The 16,818-nt window shown below is 38.8% G+C and overlaps 2 protein-coding genes across 7 annotated transcripts in view; one reads left to right on the top strand and one right to left on the bottom strand.

Moving 5' to 3' along the window:
- Positions 1 to 10,233, bottom strand: part of LOC129246175 (45 kDa calcium-binding protein) — an 88,013-nt gene extending 77,780 nt beyond the window's left edge. For 4 of the 6 annotated variants that reach the window (XM_054884761.1, XM_054884785.1, XM_054884794.1 and 1 more), the window contains exon 1: positions 9,995 to 10,233. The gene's annotated coding sequence lies outside the window, so the exon portion shown is untranslated. Of the gene's footprint in view, positions 1 to 9,557; positions 9,641 to 9,994 lie in introns of those variants that run through there. The other 2 variants (XM_054884769.1, XM_054884778.1) reach the window with 2 other exon arrangements.
- Positions 10,234 to 13,377: 3,144 nt separating this feature from the next.
- On the top strand, positions 13,378 to 16,225 carry LOC129253515 (BRCA1-associated protein). The gene is made up of 6 exons (XM_054891925.1): positions 13,378 to 13,699; positions 13,773 to 14,136; positions 14,201 to 14,371; positions 14,453 to 14,619; positions 14,681 to 15,299; positions 15,357 to 16,225. The coding sequence occupies exons 1-6, from the start codon at positions 13,633 to 13,635 to the stop codon at positions 15,658 to 15,660; spliced, it is 1,692 nt and encodes a 563-aa protein (XP_054747900.1). The 5' UTR covers positions 13,378 to 13,632; the 3' UTR covers positions 15,661 to 16,225.
- The last annotated feature ends 593 nt before the right edge of the window (positions 16,226 to 16,818 follow it).

The raw sequence follows: 16,818 nt of genomic DNA, 5'->3' as shown, positions 1-16,818 counted from the left end.
GGATAGGATCTATCCCCATGCCCTCTAGTTCCGTAAAAGAGTCAAAATAGTAGTTTTCTAACAAACTTGCGCTACTCCTAGCAAGGACAATTACAGAGGAGGTGTTCTACTGATTCTTCCGCTTCCTCGCGTCTATAACATCTGCAGTATTCATGAGAAAATACTCCTAGCTTAGAAGAGTGCCTACATAACAGCCAATGACCAGTGACTCAAGCCACGGGCTTCGTGATGTTCTCTGTTGAGAGGTTAAGCAATTATCCTGACCTTTTTTTATCTGTTGCGCCCAAATTAGCCTGGTTGTAACACAAGTATTTTCATCACTCTATGACCTACTGACCTCCTAGAGAATATTATTTTTTATCCTTAGTTTGCAAGTTGCCAAAGGAATTGCAACATTGCTCTGTTTTCAATCAGTAGAGGATTAGTACCCTTTCAGGCTAACTCATCGGCATTGCAATTTTCTTCAATATCTCGCTGTCTCGGAACTCATATAAGATTGACCTTGAAGATAGCGCCAATATCATTTAGAGCTGCCAGGCATTCCTGAGCAACCTTTGAACTTAGTATAACTTCATATAATTATTTTATTTAATTAATTTTATAATAAATAATATGGTTAAAAAATTTCAGTATTTCAAAGTATTTCGCTTTTCTTCTGTGTTTATAATTATTGGACGTCATACTGTATTCTCTCTATATACAACATAAAATATGGTAGGAGCTGCGTTGCTAACAGGCTGCTGGTACTTCAAAGCTCAGAATTTCGCTTGCTAGCCCGCAAAGCGACTAGTTGGGTGTTTCCCTATTCTGACTTGATTGAGTGGCTGATATAGCGTCGAGTTTGTAGTAGGTAGTCTGTAGTTGGTAGTGGGTAGTGAGTGGCATCTGTTTGGCGGCTGATTAGGTGTGATATGCTGTTAAAAGTCATTTGTCAGGTCATTTTGGTTGGCCTTAGCTAAAGCTTACACAACGACGGGCGAAAAGGCATTGCAGAGAATGTTGATCGAAATAACCATTCAGTGTATGTAAATTTACGCAAACACACAAACACAGAGGCGTCAGAAGCATCAAGTTGCACTACAGTTAATCTTTCATTTACATAAATACATATTTACATACTTCACTTGTATAGTGTATTCGTGTGTATGTATTTTTTGCGCATACTGTAAATTTGTTTGTGTCGAAAGAAAATCAATTGCGGCGCCTGGCTAACCTCGACATGCTGCCTGCACCGACAAACTTCCCTTGGCGAAGGAAAGCTGTTCAAGCGCAAAATGGAAAAGGTAGGAAAATCCAGCGACAAACAGCGATGAACATTTGTTACAGGTGCCACCATATGCCGCCACTTGAATCATTGTGGCACTTCATACTTTCCAGTTCAGTCGAACAAGCTTTGCATATTTTTATTACACTGGCGAGGTTGAACGTACTTTTCTCGGCACAGACAGGAATAAGCACATATTATACAAGTATATGTGTGTATGTTTGTGTGAATTTATTTAAGTATGCCGTAATCATTCTAATGCAAGGGGTTTTAAACGGTTTTAGGCCGAACTTTCACTCTAGTTTTTTTTTCTACATTTAGATATCCTTGCTCCTTACGCCAGTCTTGAATGCGAAAATACACAAAAAATATATGAAAATACAATAGTTTGCGGTTGGCTCACAGAGTGCGATTGCTAAAGGTAATTTCTATAAATTTCCTGTTTTGTGGCCGCAATAGATCGAACTGAGTTCTTTATTTTACTCACAGATGTGGCCAAAACACACAATGAGCTTTGATAGCTGCATACACATACATACGTATATATGTACAATATTATACATACAATATAAAATATTTCTTTTACTACTACTACTCCACCATAATTTGCAGTTGCTGTGCTTGGTTTCTGTTATGACTCAATGTTGTTGTAACGACTACCGCATAACAGCCGCATTGTTACATGGTTGCCTGCTGCCTGCCGCTCGCTGGCCGGAGTGTAATTTTCAACATCGTAATAGCGATAAAGGAGGTTGCTTTGCACTGCTTCGCCATTTTCAGCAGCTTCCCCACTCTTCCTCCCTTTTGGCCTACACTTTAATGCCCCCCTTTTTGTCATTCTTATCTTGTTTTGTGGCTTGCCTTTTTATAGGCGCATTCGTTTGTGTTTTTACGCTAGAGATACCCCGATTCGAAGTTTCTATTTTGGAATCTTGATGTCATAACTTGACCCGGTTGTTATTTTTGCTTAATAAAATGTGTATGCATTGAATGTGTGTGCCTATGAATATGTATGCATTTGTATGTATATGTACTATATGAATTTTGAGAGGTCCCGGAATTCGCGCAGGTGTATAACTTTCTGAAAGCGATAATTGGTAATGCCGACGTATTCGGGATTTTTAAGTGTAGTCCTGAAATTTCAGGATTCATCCCCGGACTTAACTTTCAGCAGAGAGTATCTCACTTAAGTTTACTTCCAAAAACATAGGTCAGACGTAAGCATTTTTTCACTTTGAGCTAAAAACTAAAAGGCGTTAATCGGCCTTGACATTTTTACGTGACATGTGGCAGTTCTGTGTATTTAGCAAATTGCTGATTTTGTTTTCATTTGTTAAGCTAGAGCTTCATACCAATTCTTTCAGGGGCTTTGGTGCATATCCCGCTTGTGCCTCAAAAAATAAATTAGTGCATTTATATGAAAACACCTCCACAAGGGAGGTGCCTGAAGAGCTACGAAAGCAACAATGCCTTGAAGGACTAGTGTTCTTAGTGTTCCAACATACAAACATACAAACATACAATTAGAATTAAAAATAAAAAAAATTGTGTTAAATTATATTAGTCAATACCAATATAAAGTTTGCAATAAAAATATTGTAAAAAGATATACATTAAGGGCAGTGTTGTCATATTGGAATTGATAAATTCAGTTTAAGTCCTCATTGATTTCGTGCGTTTGCAGCAAAGTAAATACGCATTAGTAGGGGGGTTAAGCACGAGTTAATGCGCATTAAGGCTGTGACTTACCGTTTGTCTATCTTCCGTATTATAGTTTATTGGATTAAATTATTTAAATGTAAATATGTTCACAAGAAAGTTAAATCTCTAAACCACGATCTAAACATGTGACTTGCAATAAACACAGATTTTATATTAGGAATATTAAGGCTTTCCATTTCCATTACACTACAAATTTGAAACAAATCCTAAACACATTCAGTTTTCTTAAAACAAAGGGAAAAAACTAGTTTGAATTCATCCCAACTATGTGGGAAAGGTTTTGGATCCCTTCCCTTTCTTGCAAGTTTGTCCGAAATCTTATTTCCATTAACCCAAATGTCACACAGTATTCCGGAGTTCAAACTTGATTGGTCATGCTAAGTGTGCTTATCTTGCTAATGAACTCAATAACCACTTTATAGGGTATGTGGTTGAATGTGAGGGCTTTTGAGTTCCGGAGTTGCACTGAACTACTGGCATTGAAGTTAGCATATCTTTCTATTACAAATGCATATACATTTTTACTGGAAAATTGGTTTCAGAATATCTTAACCTTGTTCTAAATTCCACAATCTCTACACATTGGGATGCACGCACATAATACTTTTTATCACTAAATTCCCTTTTGAATGATTTTGTTCGCATAAAGTTAAATTCGGTACAGATATCTTCCAGTCACAGTGCACGAAATGGTGGCTTAGGCACGATTATGATGTTCTTTTTGAACAAAAAATCACAAATATACAGTGACGTACGAGTTGACAAATTATTATGATGCGATATCCATGATAGGTTGTCTACTCTTCTATTCTTCACCATAATATTCCTTGTGAAGCTTGTGATCCTTTGGCAAAAACTCACGATGTATTGTAGTTGCAGAAAATAGTGAACAAAAAAATTTGACATTTTAATTGAGCTTTTCACTTTTTTCGACATTCTGTGAAGAATTTGTACCACTTATAAACACCAGAAACTAAAAAAGGGTGTAATCGCCAATTATATTTATGTATATCATCATCGTCACCATCATAGTAATTACAGCTCGGTTCATTGTGCTGCTTCTCCTGGTATTTATAAGGCATAAATCTGCATCAGCATCGTTTGTCCATCTTCTTGGCGATCTTCCACGCTTTCTACTGCCCATAATATTATTTAAGAGAGTTTAAGATCTTTTTCGTAATTCAGCTGTCGTCCATCTTGAGTAAGTGTCCAAACCAACTCAGCCGCTGAGCTTTAGCGATCATTATTGTATATAATTCTGTCAGATCCATCAGCTTCTTTTACTGGTTCAAATATCCTTCTTAGGATTTTATGCTCAAAGCGGAGATGGTAGTTCTTTATCTTAGATGTCAACAACCATGCTACTGGCCTCATTAGTATCCTGTGGATTTGTAGTTTACACAACTTCGATAGTAATTCATTTTTGAGAAATTTCAGGTGAGCAAAATAACTTCTATAGGCTCCTTGTAGTCTATCATTCACGCCAATTCGGGGGTCTGCAGCGCTGCTAAGGTTTACACCCAGGTGTTTAAAACTCTCCCCTTTGCGAAAAATATAAGGGCCAACCTCCAGGTTACCATCGCGTGGGGCGCTTAAAGACCTAACGAGGTACTTCGGCACTCCTTGCCGATGGGTATTAAAGGCTATCAAAAGTTCCTTAAAATCCACAAATTGACAGTGCATGACAAGACCGTTTTCAGTAGTTGATCTGTTCGCTCTGAATTCTCATTGATACTCGCCCAGAACATCCTCTGCCCCCGGATATATAATATAATATATATGTATATACATATATATATATTAAGTATAACTAATAAATAGATGTTATGGGACTTTGGGCGTGGAATCCATCACTGGATCAGTAACAACGATTTAAAATTAAAAAAAAATATGAGTTAATAAGACGTTATATTGCCGTCGTAATCTTCAAATTTTTTTTTCATAATTTTGTTGTCTATAATTAGGAACCGAACACAAACTTCTATAAATAGAAAAAATGTCATTATCGGAGCACAGCGTCGTATTCTAACTGCTATATATTTCGTCCGCTCTATTACACCGCACTTCCGCCCCCTTGCTTCCATTATAAACAACGCTTTCCAAAGTTATTTACGCGCACCAAAAAAAAAGAAAAATTGCTTCAGGGCATTCGATAATGTTAAGACGGCACAGCCCCGCATATCGCGACATACTTCAGAAATTATAATGTGCCGCACATTTACAAACGCGCTATAACTAAATCGAATGCAGTCTCGAGTGCATCGAAACTTCAACAAGATTGCCATTCATTTCTTTTTTTTTTTTGTTTTTGATTGATTTTGTGCTTTTATTTTATTATTTGGCTTTATTCGCTTTCTATTTGTCATTGGCCAACTTTTCTCATTTTGCGCAGTTGTTTCGCTGCGTTACTTCTATATTAATTTTATTCCATTTTTGGCCTCCTCGTGTTGGCAGTTCGGCTTATTCTTTATTTATTTCTTTCAGTCTACAGAGAGATGCTTACGGACTGATACATTTTTGTTAAATTTTACAAAAAGATTACGTTCAAATCTCTTAATATTCACATTAAAATCTATAATTTGCTTTAATTATTACAAAATAGGCACAATAATTGGTTTTGTTAGTTGAATGAACAAATATGTGAATATTTCTAAGTGCGATTGGAAGCGATTGGTCTACTCATTGCAGTTAATGTTGCCATTGATAACATTATAAACAAAAATTAATGAGAAGTATGTAGATCCTTCTACGAGTATCAGTAAATGACTGTAGGCCTAACAATTTCCGTCTGCTGATATAATGAAGAGTTTCGTTTGGCCTAACAAACTTACTCAAACCGAATTTGGTAAACATTTGTGTGCCTTTCCGATCTTTTTAGAATGGACTTCGTAGGACGCATTCCATATTAATGAGCAATATTCGAGATGGCTTCTCACTAAGACAATATAAAGCGACTTCAATGTCTGAGGATCTTTGAGCAACTAGAGTTTCTTCTAATGAAACAGATCATTGCGAATGCTTTGGAGACAATAAAATTTAGTGATTGGAGAATGATAACCTGACTTCAAAAATAACACCAAGATCTTGCATCTCTTAACGGCGATTGAGTATACTGTGATTCATATTGAAATACAAATGTTTCATTGTACACCATTGCTCAAACGCACATATTTCGGATTGCAGATTACTGCTGTCACTTATATTTTCAATTCCTATTAAATCTTTAATCACTTTACTCTCATCCGTCCCCATGCAATTTCCATCGACTGGCATTTTAAATATTTTCTTGCTAGTAAGCAATCTATGCGCTACACTGGCATTCACCAATCACTTACTCATGCTTATAATCGTACACCCGTTGGCGAGGTTGCGAAGTGATGCGGCTCGGCAATCATCATAATCAGCAGCAATAACAACAGCCCCTTTATCATCAGCAGCAAAATATATCTACTCTCAGTCGTTGTTTGTCCACCCGGGGCTAAGGCTTCCATTAGGCCACTGTGTCACCTCCCATTTTTATTACTAACTTAACGTCGTTTTTGCTGTGGCTGTGGTTGTGGCCGTTGCTCTAACGTATTCGCCCTCGTCGCATCATTCACGTCCACCCACTTCCTTTAACCACAGTGCGCTGTCTAAATCCTTTTTCAGTGGGTAAATATGTACATATTTTGGCATTAAGCGAGTTAATTTGTGAATCCGTGCTGGAGCTGCGTTTGTACATTATCGGAATGTATGTATTTCTATAGTCTGCGTTTAGTGCTTTGCTCAATGCCTAATATCCGCCCAATGATGAGGCTCATTTGATTTTGTGAATACGCAAAATTGTCGCATGCGGGGTGGCACTAAATCACAGGTCAGTAACTAAGTACTGGTGCGCTCCAAAAAACGCACTGAACTCAACAGCTTTGTCGGCCAGGGACTTAAATATCTTCAAAAACATGGAAAAAATTCATGCTCAGTAATTTTAGTGTCCCAAAGTGAGTGTACTTCGTCTGGAAGACCGCTGGTTTCGGCAGGACGACGTAATATGCCATATTATGGGTAGAATAAGCAATTTATTTAATCACACGTGCAGTGGAAAAAATCTTAATTTTGTTGACGCAGTAGGTTCGAATCTCCGTGCACGAAATAGCAAAATGATAGAAAAAGTGGTTTCCAATAGCGATCGCCCCTCGATAAGCAAAGCTCCTTATAAAAAAAATCTGACATTCAGAGTTGGCGTAAAACTGCACCTCCCTCCATTTGTGGAGCAACATAGAGACGCACACCACGGCCAAAGTGTGTAAGAGCCAATTATACTTATATATGTATATAGACTCTGGTTTAAGTCAGGAGATACTTCTTCTTGTCTTCGTAAATTTTAACGCTCATTCGTCTACTGCGCCGTGTGGTGTGGCCACTAAAACGATCCCTCCTCTCCTTCTGGGAAGATACCATTCCCGGAACTGCTTTTTATATACTTCGGGAGGGCCCAGAACATGGATGAAAGGATCAATTCTAGTCACCCACCATATTTGTAGCCAGCTTTCATGCTATAGGCTCGTCTTTTTGTGTCTCTATCTGCGCGGCTTCGCTTTGTTGCACTGTGTCCGTAGTACATTCTCGAAGTATTTCTTTGCCGCCTTCCAGCTGTCCTCGCGTTCGAGAATTTTGCTGATTATGTTGCTCGGTGCGATGTCGCCAACCTGCTCCCTCAGAGCATTTCTTTCCGCGAGCCATCTGTTACAACTAAAAAAGGTGTGTTCAGCGTCATCTCTCACCGCGCCGCAGTATATGCACTTGGAATCGGTTACCTTGCCCATGCCTGGAGGTATCTCCGGAAGTATCCGTGGGCCGAGAGGAACTGAGTTAAGAAGTAGTTCACTTCCGAAGTTCCTTTGGACCCATTTGTCAATTGATGGAATAAGTTTCGCCGTCCATCTGCCACTCAGGAAAAAAAAACATATATATTCACTACTGAGGTGTTTTAACACAATATGTATCACAAATAATGAACTGCTATGGTTTATAACCTTTATTATAACCTTTAATTTTTTATAACTTAAAACAGTTAACAAAAGTATGCTTGTAAAATATCTCAAACTCAAATTCTATGTCCTTACCCACGCCTTTTAGCCGTAAAATATTCGCATATATAAAAATTTACAAACATAAGCCAACTCACAGTTTTCAATAAAATTAAATTTATATAAATATATTCATATATGTACTCAAGACGAATTAAAAGAAGACGCCGAAAAGGATATAGAAGCTTTGGAAAAGTCTAAAAACTAGCTTTAATTTAAATTATTACGCTTCAATTGAATTTATTTTGACATAAATATGCAATTACATATATTTAAATCGGGACATTTTTCCATTAACGCAAAAACGAACTGTTTTCTTCAGTTATTTTTGGTGCCTTACTTCTAGCAGCCCGCCATTTCGACTATCAGCTGTTCATCAGCCCAGGGATTAGTAATGCTGTCGAGCTCTTGCGCGGGCTCTCACACAAAATGAAAGAGTTTTGCATCTTATTATCTATGGTCTGAACAACGACTGACTGGAAGACTCGATGAATACGTGTGAAATGAACGAGTTGTCAAGTACAGACAAAATTCCCACAGCCGAGATTCCCTGATCCCGCATGTCCCTAGGTTCGAGATATGGTCCAGCTAATCACGCTTTTGTGACTCGCGCCTTGAGGCATGCATGAGGGGAAAAATATATAATAGTTCAGAAAAGCAGAAGAATACTTGGCCTGAAGAAAATATAATGCAGAGGAAAGGGTGCAAATGACCTTGAAGTCTTAGTGCTTCCCTGATAGGTACTAATGGTTTGGTCTTATCTCTTAACATTCGATATTTTATAGCCGCAATGGCCATCACATAGCCTGCTAAACACACACATGACATTATCTAAAAGTTAAAAAAAACGCCCATTTCTATCACATTTGTATTTCTAATTTCGCTCTATAATCCTATGTCTTTAAGAAACATATTCTCTCTACATACAGAGTATATTAATGCACATCGTAAATGCAAATATTTGCATGCGCCCTTACTGTGCCTTTCCCCTTGAGCCTTTTCGCTTGTTTGTTACTTCCTGTACCCTAGCTTTTTGTCATTTATTGCCTTCTTTCGTCCATGCCCCTTCTCCTTACCACCTTCACTTTTAATCCAAAGAACTGTATTTCTCAGCTTTCCTTCTCTTTTCAAACCCACTGCCTCTTGCCTGCCTCGCCTGCGCTCTTTTTCACTCAGCTAACTTTGCCTCAACTACACTTGTTTCCTTCACCTTTCAGCTGCCACCGTTGCGCGTTCTTTCCCCACTTTTCCTGCTTCTACTTTTGCGCTGCCATCACCTGCCTGCCATGGCCTTCCGTTTTCCATTTTTCCGCTTGCTCCACTTGCTCGCTCTCGTTCGGTGGTTTGTTTGCTTTACTGCTGTGTGAATTTCTAATTTTCTTTTGTAATTAGTTAATAAACTAATTAATGAAGTTTGTGTTTGAAATAATTTGCGCTTCACTATGAAGCAAAGCAAAACAAGTGAAAAAACAGAACTGAATGTGAATTCTAAAATTGAGTACTACCGTTTATTTAAATCACCCCTGGCACTGCAACATTTTCCAGAATTCACTACATTTCACAGCTTTTTTGCATAAATGACTTTTTACTTGTTGGTTGTCTGTCTTGGCTGTCGTGCATATAATTCCTTGCTGTTTTTAGTTTTAATTTGCTTCGCCTTTGTTGTTGTTAAATTGTTTCTGCTGCCAAGCTAATTAAATGCAGCAATACAAAAGAGAAGCACAAATGGGAATCCTTCGGAGTAGTTGTTTTCGTGTAGTTGTTGTTTTCTCTCATTCACTGTTACTTTTTTTTGCCTTTGTTTTTTGTTTTCATTTAACTGTTTTTCTTTTGCTTCCCACTCTTCCGTTGTTGCAAATCAGACATAGTACAAATTTACTACACAAATCACTCATTCACAACACACAGACACACACCCACCCATTTACGCAAATACACTTACGTGTGCTTGTATGTATGTATTTGCCAACGGCATCTACGCGACGCGCCAGCAACCTATAAACTCGTAAACAAACAAAAAATCGCACAACAAAAACACAACTACAACAAACTCACTACAAGCGCAACAAATTCTGGCACTACGTTTCGTCCTCCGCACACTGCTGCCAACAAATGACTACACTTCGTCATTTCACGCACGTCATCCGCCATCCGTAGAAGCAACATTTATGTCCAAAAACAATGCCGTACCAACAGTCACTGCCAGTTATGCACGTTGCTGGAGCAGCGTAAGGCCACTGAAACAGACCAGTTGATGTTGGCTCTGTTGCTGCTGTTACTGCGTCTGCTGCGTCGCAGTCGCCGTTGAACCGAACCTTACTGGACATGTGTCGGTATTCAACAAGAAGCAGCGCGACAACATACGAACGATTCACTATGGCTATACAAGCATGAAGGATATGCGAAACAGAGGGGACGGGAAGAAGAAGAAAACGAAAACAAGCCACCACTGTTGCGGAAAATGTTGTCGAGCATAGAGGAGCAACAGCAACAGCAACAGCAACTAAGCTATGCAAGGCCAGCTTACGAAAGGCAATTGGCACAACAACAATAGGTTGATAGCTGTAGAGATGGCAACAACAATGCCGACAACATGTAAAACGAATCCGACCGATGGACGACGGAAGGACGAGGTCGCCGACAGCAGCGATGGCGGCAGCGATAGGAATGGCGATTGTCGTTCAGGATTTTAACAGTGGGGCACCGTAAACATTATAACAGTATGCGGCAATGGCGACACGTGCTGGAGCTACAATCAACTGAATGAGGGGATTGCATAAAAGTTTAAAGTACATTTAATATTTTCTTCACAAAATCTTGAATTGATGTTTATCCGATTTTAAATTAATGAATTACTTCTGTAACAGAAAATAATGATATAGTGCATGATATGATAGTAGTACGAGTAGTAGTCATAGCTCTAGCCTGCTTTACAATTTTAATTATAAGGTTATGGTTAATAATAAATAATATTAAAATATAAAATTAAAAGTAATTATTAAAAATAAAATTAGCATATATTTGTAGTAACATAATCGTAGGTGAGTTGTGTAAGAGAAGTAAAAAAAACTGTTTCTCATTATAAAGTCTCTATGGTGTACTTTCGTAAACAGAAATGAAAAGTTAGGTTAGGTGAACGTAAACAAAAAAAGAATACAAAGAAAAAAGTGGTTTATGGACAAAAAAGTTGTTAAAAACTCTACAACTGCGCTGACATCAGCAGCTGATTATGTTCAATTACCTCAACCTTACGTAGACCGTTCATTCAATTGGAATTGAGATGTTGTAACACAATTTATAGTAAGTCATTTGGGTAAAGTAGGAATTGAATTATGCGATTCGCTTTTTATTTTTTGAAAGATTGAAAAGCACAAAAAAAAAACAAAAAAATATAGAAGTATCACTCTGGCACTTAGAAAAAAATCATATAGAAAGCGTGATGAAAATGAATTAATTTTTTTTAGTACAAGGTCATGTAGGTATATCCGGAATATTTAACTTAAAATTAAGACTATTGGATATGCTCCCCCACATGTTATAATCGAAAAACTTTAAATTTAATTTCCGTCAACTGCAATAACCTGATCTAGACTGACCCTGAGGCATTTAAATACTCGTAATCGAATCTCTTCGATCTCCATTATAGTAATCATATTGGTGGTCGCCCCTTAGTGTTAAGAGGCTTCGTTTCAACTGCGTCCAACAATAATCAAGCGAATTGCAGTCTGGGTTTGAAGGTGGCCACAGATCTCAAATCTAGTGGGGAAGACTGATGTGCTGAGCTGAACTTCAGCCTCCCTTGACTTGCCAGATCAGACGACACATCATTATTTCGGTTGCCTCCCAGTAAACTTTGGCAATGTCGTATGCCAAATGTTGCAGTCAAACACGACACGAATCAATTCCTGTAATGCGCGTAATTTGCCATGAAAAAATTTCTCTGAAAAATTCATCTGCCAGCTAACATATTCCACAGAAATCATTCAATGCTTGCTTCGGTGAATAACGGTACATGCTATTGCGACTTGTGTACTCTTGTTAGAAGTTTCTATCGTTGTTATTCAGTGCATTTTTTTTTTTACTTTTCAAGAATGAACACCTCAAAATGGAAAGTTGGCGACTAAAACGCACTCCGGATGACCGGTTGATGTAAAAAAATTAATTATAAGGTTAAAAATCGAAGGAAATAGTTAGGGTGTTACCATCCAATCGGTCTTGAATACGTATGAAACGAATGGAACATTTCAAATGGCAAAAGGTTGAGTACGGAAAAAAATTTAATGGAAAGGACGTGCGAGTAATCGAACGAATGGTTAAAGCTGACCCAAAAATCGGAGCAATCGGAGATGAAAAGATTGGTGTGAGGAAAAGCGAATACTGCGTTGAGGTGGGAGATCAAACAGGGTGGCGGCATCGCAATGGTTTGGGGCACAATAGTAGACAACGGAGTAGGAAATCTTTCATTGATGGAAAGTACTTTGGATAGATTTCAATATTTATCAAAACTAGATCTCGGCTCGGATTTTAAGGTGGTGCAAGACAAAGACCCCAAACAAAATTCTAAACTTATAAGAACTTATTTAATTTACAATTGCAAATCTGTGCTGAGCGAAAAAATTAAATTTTCACGAAAAAAACTGTGCTAGAGCCGCTTACTTTAAATGAAAGTGCGGAACTGGATTATTTAAATTAACACTTGAGCAAAATTGCAAGCTTAACTCAGATGACACTGTCTTGAAAATTGCTACCTGGCAAACTCTGGTACATTCAAAATTTCAAGCACTTAGCATTAAAATAAATTATGATTGCGTTAATAATACAAATTTGAAAAAAAAAAACATTTCTAAGTCAAGTTTTTATAAATTAAAAAAACAAAAACTTTTTTTTTCAAAAATTTAAAATAAGTACTAAAACAACTTATACAGTGTAACCTCTCCTAACGGACGCTTCTTATGCATTATGCATCGGAAGAAGTTACACTTGGTGTAACTGCACAGTCGTACTTAGTTTTTCTCTCGGATAATTATTTTTAGAGTTATTAAAATTGTTCGTTAGTCAAATTTAAATTTCGAGCGGTCACTGCTTCGATGCAACAGGCAGCGTTCAGAGAAAGTTAATGTATACATTAACGTTCTCTGAAACGCATTTTAGTGCATCACTTGGAAAACCAAAATTACTGAGGAATGACAAACTGCGCCGAGTGCCATCTAGCTACTGACGCGAGCAACTGTGGTCTTTTCACTTCTCTTTCTCATTAACTGGCCACAAAATTTGACGTTTTAAAAATTATCTGATTTATCTTGTTTGTTTATTTGCGAAATTTCTAAACAAAAGAAAACATAAATGCGTTTTACATTGAAAAATTTACAAAATAAAAGAAAAATTAATTAAATTCTCACGAACAATAAATAAAAAACAAAAAAAGTGCTAAGTTTTAGAAGCCCCCCCGATAGGTGTTTAATATCCCACACAAAGAACTGGACGAACCGAAGTATATTTCGGTTAAAAAGACTTTGTGTTCCTTCAGAAGGATAAAGGAAGTACATAGAAACAGCAACACCACTCTAACAATAACAACAAATGCCAAATCAGGTATCGCTGTGCGTCATCAAAATCGAATTTGACCCTACACTTAGTGAGGACTTAGGTGCGTAAGCATACGGGTGAAAAAAATTATATCACTTCTCATAAGCAATTATGCATATGTGTGTACCTTACAGAACCTGGTGCCACCTCTGCTGAACATCCTACAAATCCGCGCATGCTAAAGGAGCGAGAACGCGATCGTGGTCTACGTCAATCCAGTGAAATTGTAATAGAAACCTACACAAATCGATTGTGGGCAATCGAAGAAGAGCTGCAGGCAGCAGCGGCAACGCAGCAACAGGCAGTAGTTGAAGAAGGAGCTGCAGCGATGGAATTGAGTGGCGAACGTAAACGCGATTTGCGCGCGACAGCTAGTGGCTCACGTGAAGCTACACCACTCGAGGAGGGACAGTGTGCGCCGGAGTTTCCGAAAGAAATTGGTTTCTTCTCCGGCAATCCGGAAGTGACCAATGGTATTGTGCATTTGTACAAGAAAAAGTGAGTGCCGCTGTGTGAATGCGAATGTAGCAATTGCCAATTAATTGTTTGTGGGTTTGTTTAGTGAACGTAAGGAGCTTAAGGAGGGCCCATCCGATATGCTGTGCCTTCTTGCAGTGCCTGCCAGTGTCAGCTGTCATGACCTAATGGGCTTTGTGGCGCCTTGTCAGTCAGCGATACGTCACATTCGTATTGTGCGTGACGGCAGTCCCAATCAGTTTATGGTGATATTAGAGTAAGTGAAATAATATCTAAAAATAATGGAAGTTATAACTTTAATTTCTTTTTTGTTTGAAACTTTCTAACTTCGCAATAGATTTCGCTCAAACGGCGCCGCTTTGGAGTTCTATCAGTCCTATAATGGCGCTGCCTATAATTTGCTTGAACCCGATTCACTATGCCACGCAGTTTGGGTGTCGGAAATCGAACGCGGTTGCAATGGTGGGCCACCAACTGGGCATACCGAACTGCCCAATTGCCCAGGTATTAACTTTGCTTAATTCATCTGTTAATAACACTAATTACTCATCTTCCTTAACGCCAGTTTGTCTAGAGCGCATGGACGAGAGCGTCGATGGAGTTCTGACCATACTTTGCAATCATGCCTTTCATGCAAACTGCCTTATCAAATGGGGCGACTCCACCTGCCCTGTTTGCCGTCATGTACAGACGCCGGAATTGCTTGAGAACTCTGTTTGTATGGAGTGTGAGGGCACAGATTCGCTATGGATTTGCTTGATTTGCGGACATGTTGGTTGTGGGCGCTATCAAGGAGGTCACGCTGCTGCGCATTATCGCGCCACCAATCACACTTTCGCCATGCAGTTGGGTACTTCGAGTGTTTGGGATTATGCAGGCGACAATTTCGTGCACCGCCTCTTTCAAAATAAGACTGATGGCAAGTTGGTGGCTACTGCCAATGATGAGGGTGAAGAGAAAATCGATTCAATGCAATTAGAGTTCACATATTTACTCACCTCACAGTTGGATACGCAGCGCAAGTACTACGAAGATCGTTTGGATCGCTTAGAAAAGGAGTGGCGTGACTTTAAGTCGGGTGCCGACAATGCCAGCAGCAAAGTAGGCGCCCTGGAGCAGAAAGTGCAAACGCTAACTAAGGAAAAACAGGCATTGGAGCGCAAGTTGGCGCAAAATAATACGAAGTAAATATATTTTTTCTCGCAGTCAATGCAGTCTGTAAAAATGTTACTAACTTACAGATTAAAAGAACTACAAAAGCAGCTCGCCGAGGAGAGTGAATTCTCAAAAACGCTGCAAATCAATCACAGCTCCTGGCAGACTAAATATGCAACATTGGAAAATCAATACAAAGAATACAAGGAAGCGCGTGAGGCTGAGCTGAATGATGTCAAGGAGCAGCTGCGCGATATAATGTTTTATATGCAGGCGCAGAGCAAGATTGCGGAATCCGACATGAAAGATGATATTGTGGGAGGCACGGTGGTGGTGCCTGAAGTAGACGCGGCCAGCACTTCTACAGGCAGGCGCAGGAAGAAACATTAAAATAATAAAACAAAAATATTTTTTAACGATAATTTGCCGAGCTTCTCTTAAGGTTTTTGTGAACTGCATTATTCGATTCGTGTTTGCTTTTTCACGGGTCCTCACCACAACTTTCATAAGGATGCTGCAAATGCACATACTTTCATATACAAATTAACTAAAGTAAATGCTATTATTAGCGTGTAAGTAAGCATCTTAGAAATACATTTTTTTCATGTGATTACTAATTAAATACAACAGCTTTAAATATATATACAAACTAATATTAAAAATAGCAAAAGTGGGTTTAAGAGGGCATGTGAATCCGTAGTATCGCGCGGGATACCGTCACATGCTGGACATATTTTGATTATGTCGGGGTCGATTCGACTGCCGTAGTTACGCGGATCTCAGAGGCAGATGAAGCTCGTCGTCTGGGATGGGTGGTGGTTGAACTCCGATGACGGCATTCGGAGATCGGAAGCTTATTTTATGTTTTACTAGCTGACCCGCCGAACTTTGTTCCACCCTAGAGGCAATAAAAAAACAGATTTTTGATTTTATTAAGTTAATTTTTTTATTAATCAAGTATTTCAATAAAGCTTTAATAGATTGCACCCCTCAGTTAAGCACCTTGTGATACACGACATTTTTTGTTTTATTATCAGGTGCAAGAAAAAACAACGCAGATGGTTTTTCGACCCGTGAACATGCCACATATAATTGAATATGTGAAAAACATTGATTTTCTAGATTCAGATCACAAACTTTCAAGGATTGGCCTTGTGTTAATGGTCATGGCGAATGCAAGACGGTTCGGTTCATCTTTTAAACTCAAACGGAAGATCGGTTGGGATCCTCGGAATGAGAACTTCTTCACCTGCGAATTTTCCTTTGGGTATCGTCGCGTAAATCACATTGTTCATCAATTTATTTACCACCAAACGCGTACCGTTGCAAAGTTTTGGTGGGTTTATGTTTCGAAGCATGATTACTACGAAACGCAGCTCGATTCAAATCAGCACTTGGTAATTCTCTTCTTGTGCGTCGAAAATGATCTACTTGTTGATCTCTGTTATTCGCTCGACGATTTCGCATTGCCAACCGAGCCGTTTCACGGGCTGCCGCGCTTTGCTCTTTTGATTGAGAAGCACGAAGTCGAGCCATACTAACGCGGCG

This window comes from Anastrepha obliqua, chromosome 1, assembly GCF_027943255.1.
Source record: "Anastrepha obliqua isolate idAnaObli1 chromosome 1, idAnaObli1_1.0, whole genome shotgun sequence".
In the NCBI taxonomy this organism is placed as follows: Eukaryota; Metazoa; Arthropoda; class Insecta; order Diptera; family Tephritidae; genus Anastrepha; species Anastrepha obliqua.
The sequence above is the reverse complement of the archived record's forward strand: the minus strand, read 5'-3'. Positions and strand labels throughout refer to the sequence as shown.

Coding starts and splice junctions, on each gene's coding strand:
- LOC129253515 (XM_054891925.1), top strand. CDS start 13,633: ATGCCAAATCAGGTATCGCTGTGCGTCATCAAAATCGAATTTGACCCT. Junction 13,700..13,772: donor TACACTTAGTGAGGACTTAG/GTGCGTAAGCAT, acceptor TGTACCTTACAG/AACCTGGTGCCACCTCTGCT. Junction 14,137..14,200: donor GTGCATTTGTACAAGAAAAA/GTGAGTGCCGCT, acceptor GGGTTTGTTTAG/TGAACGTAAGGAGCTTAAGG.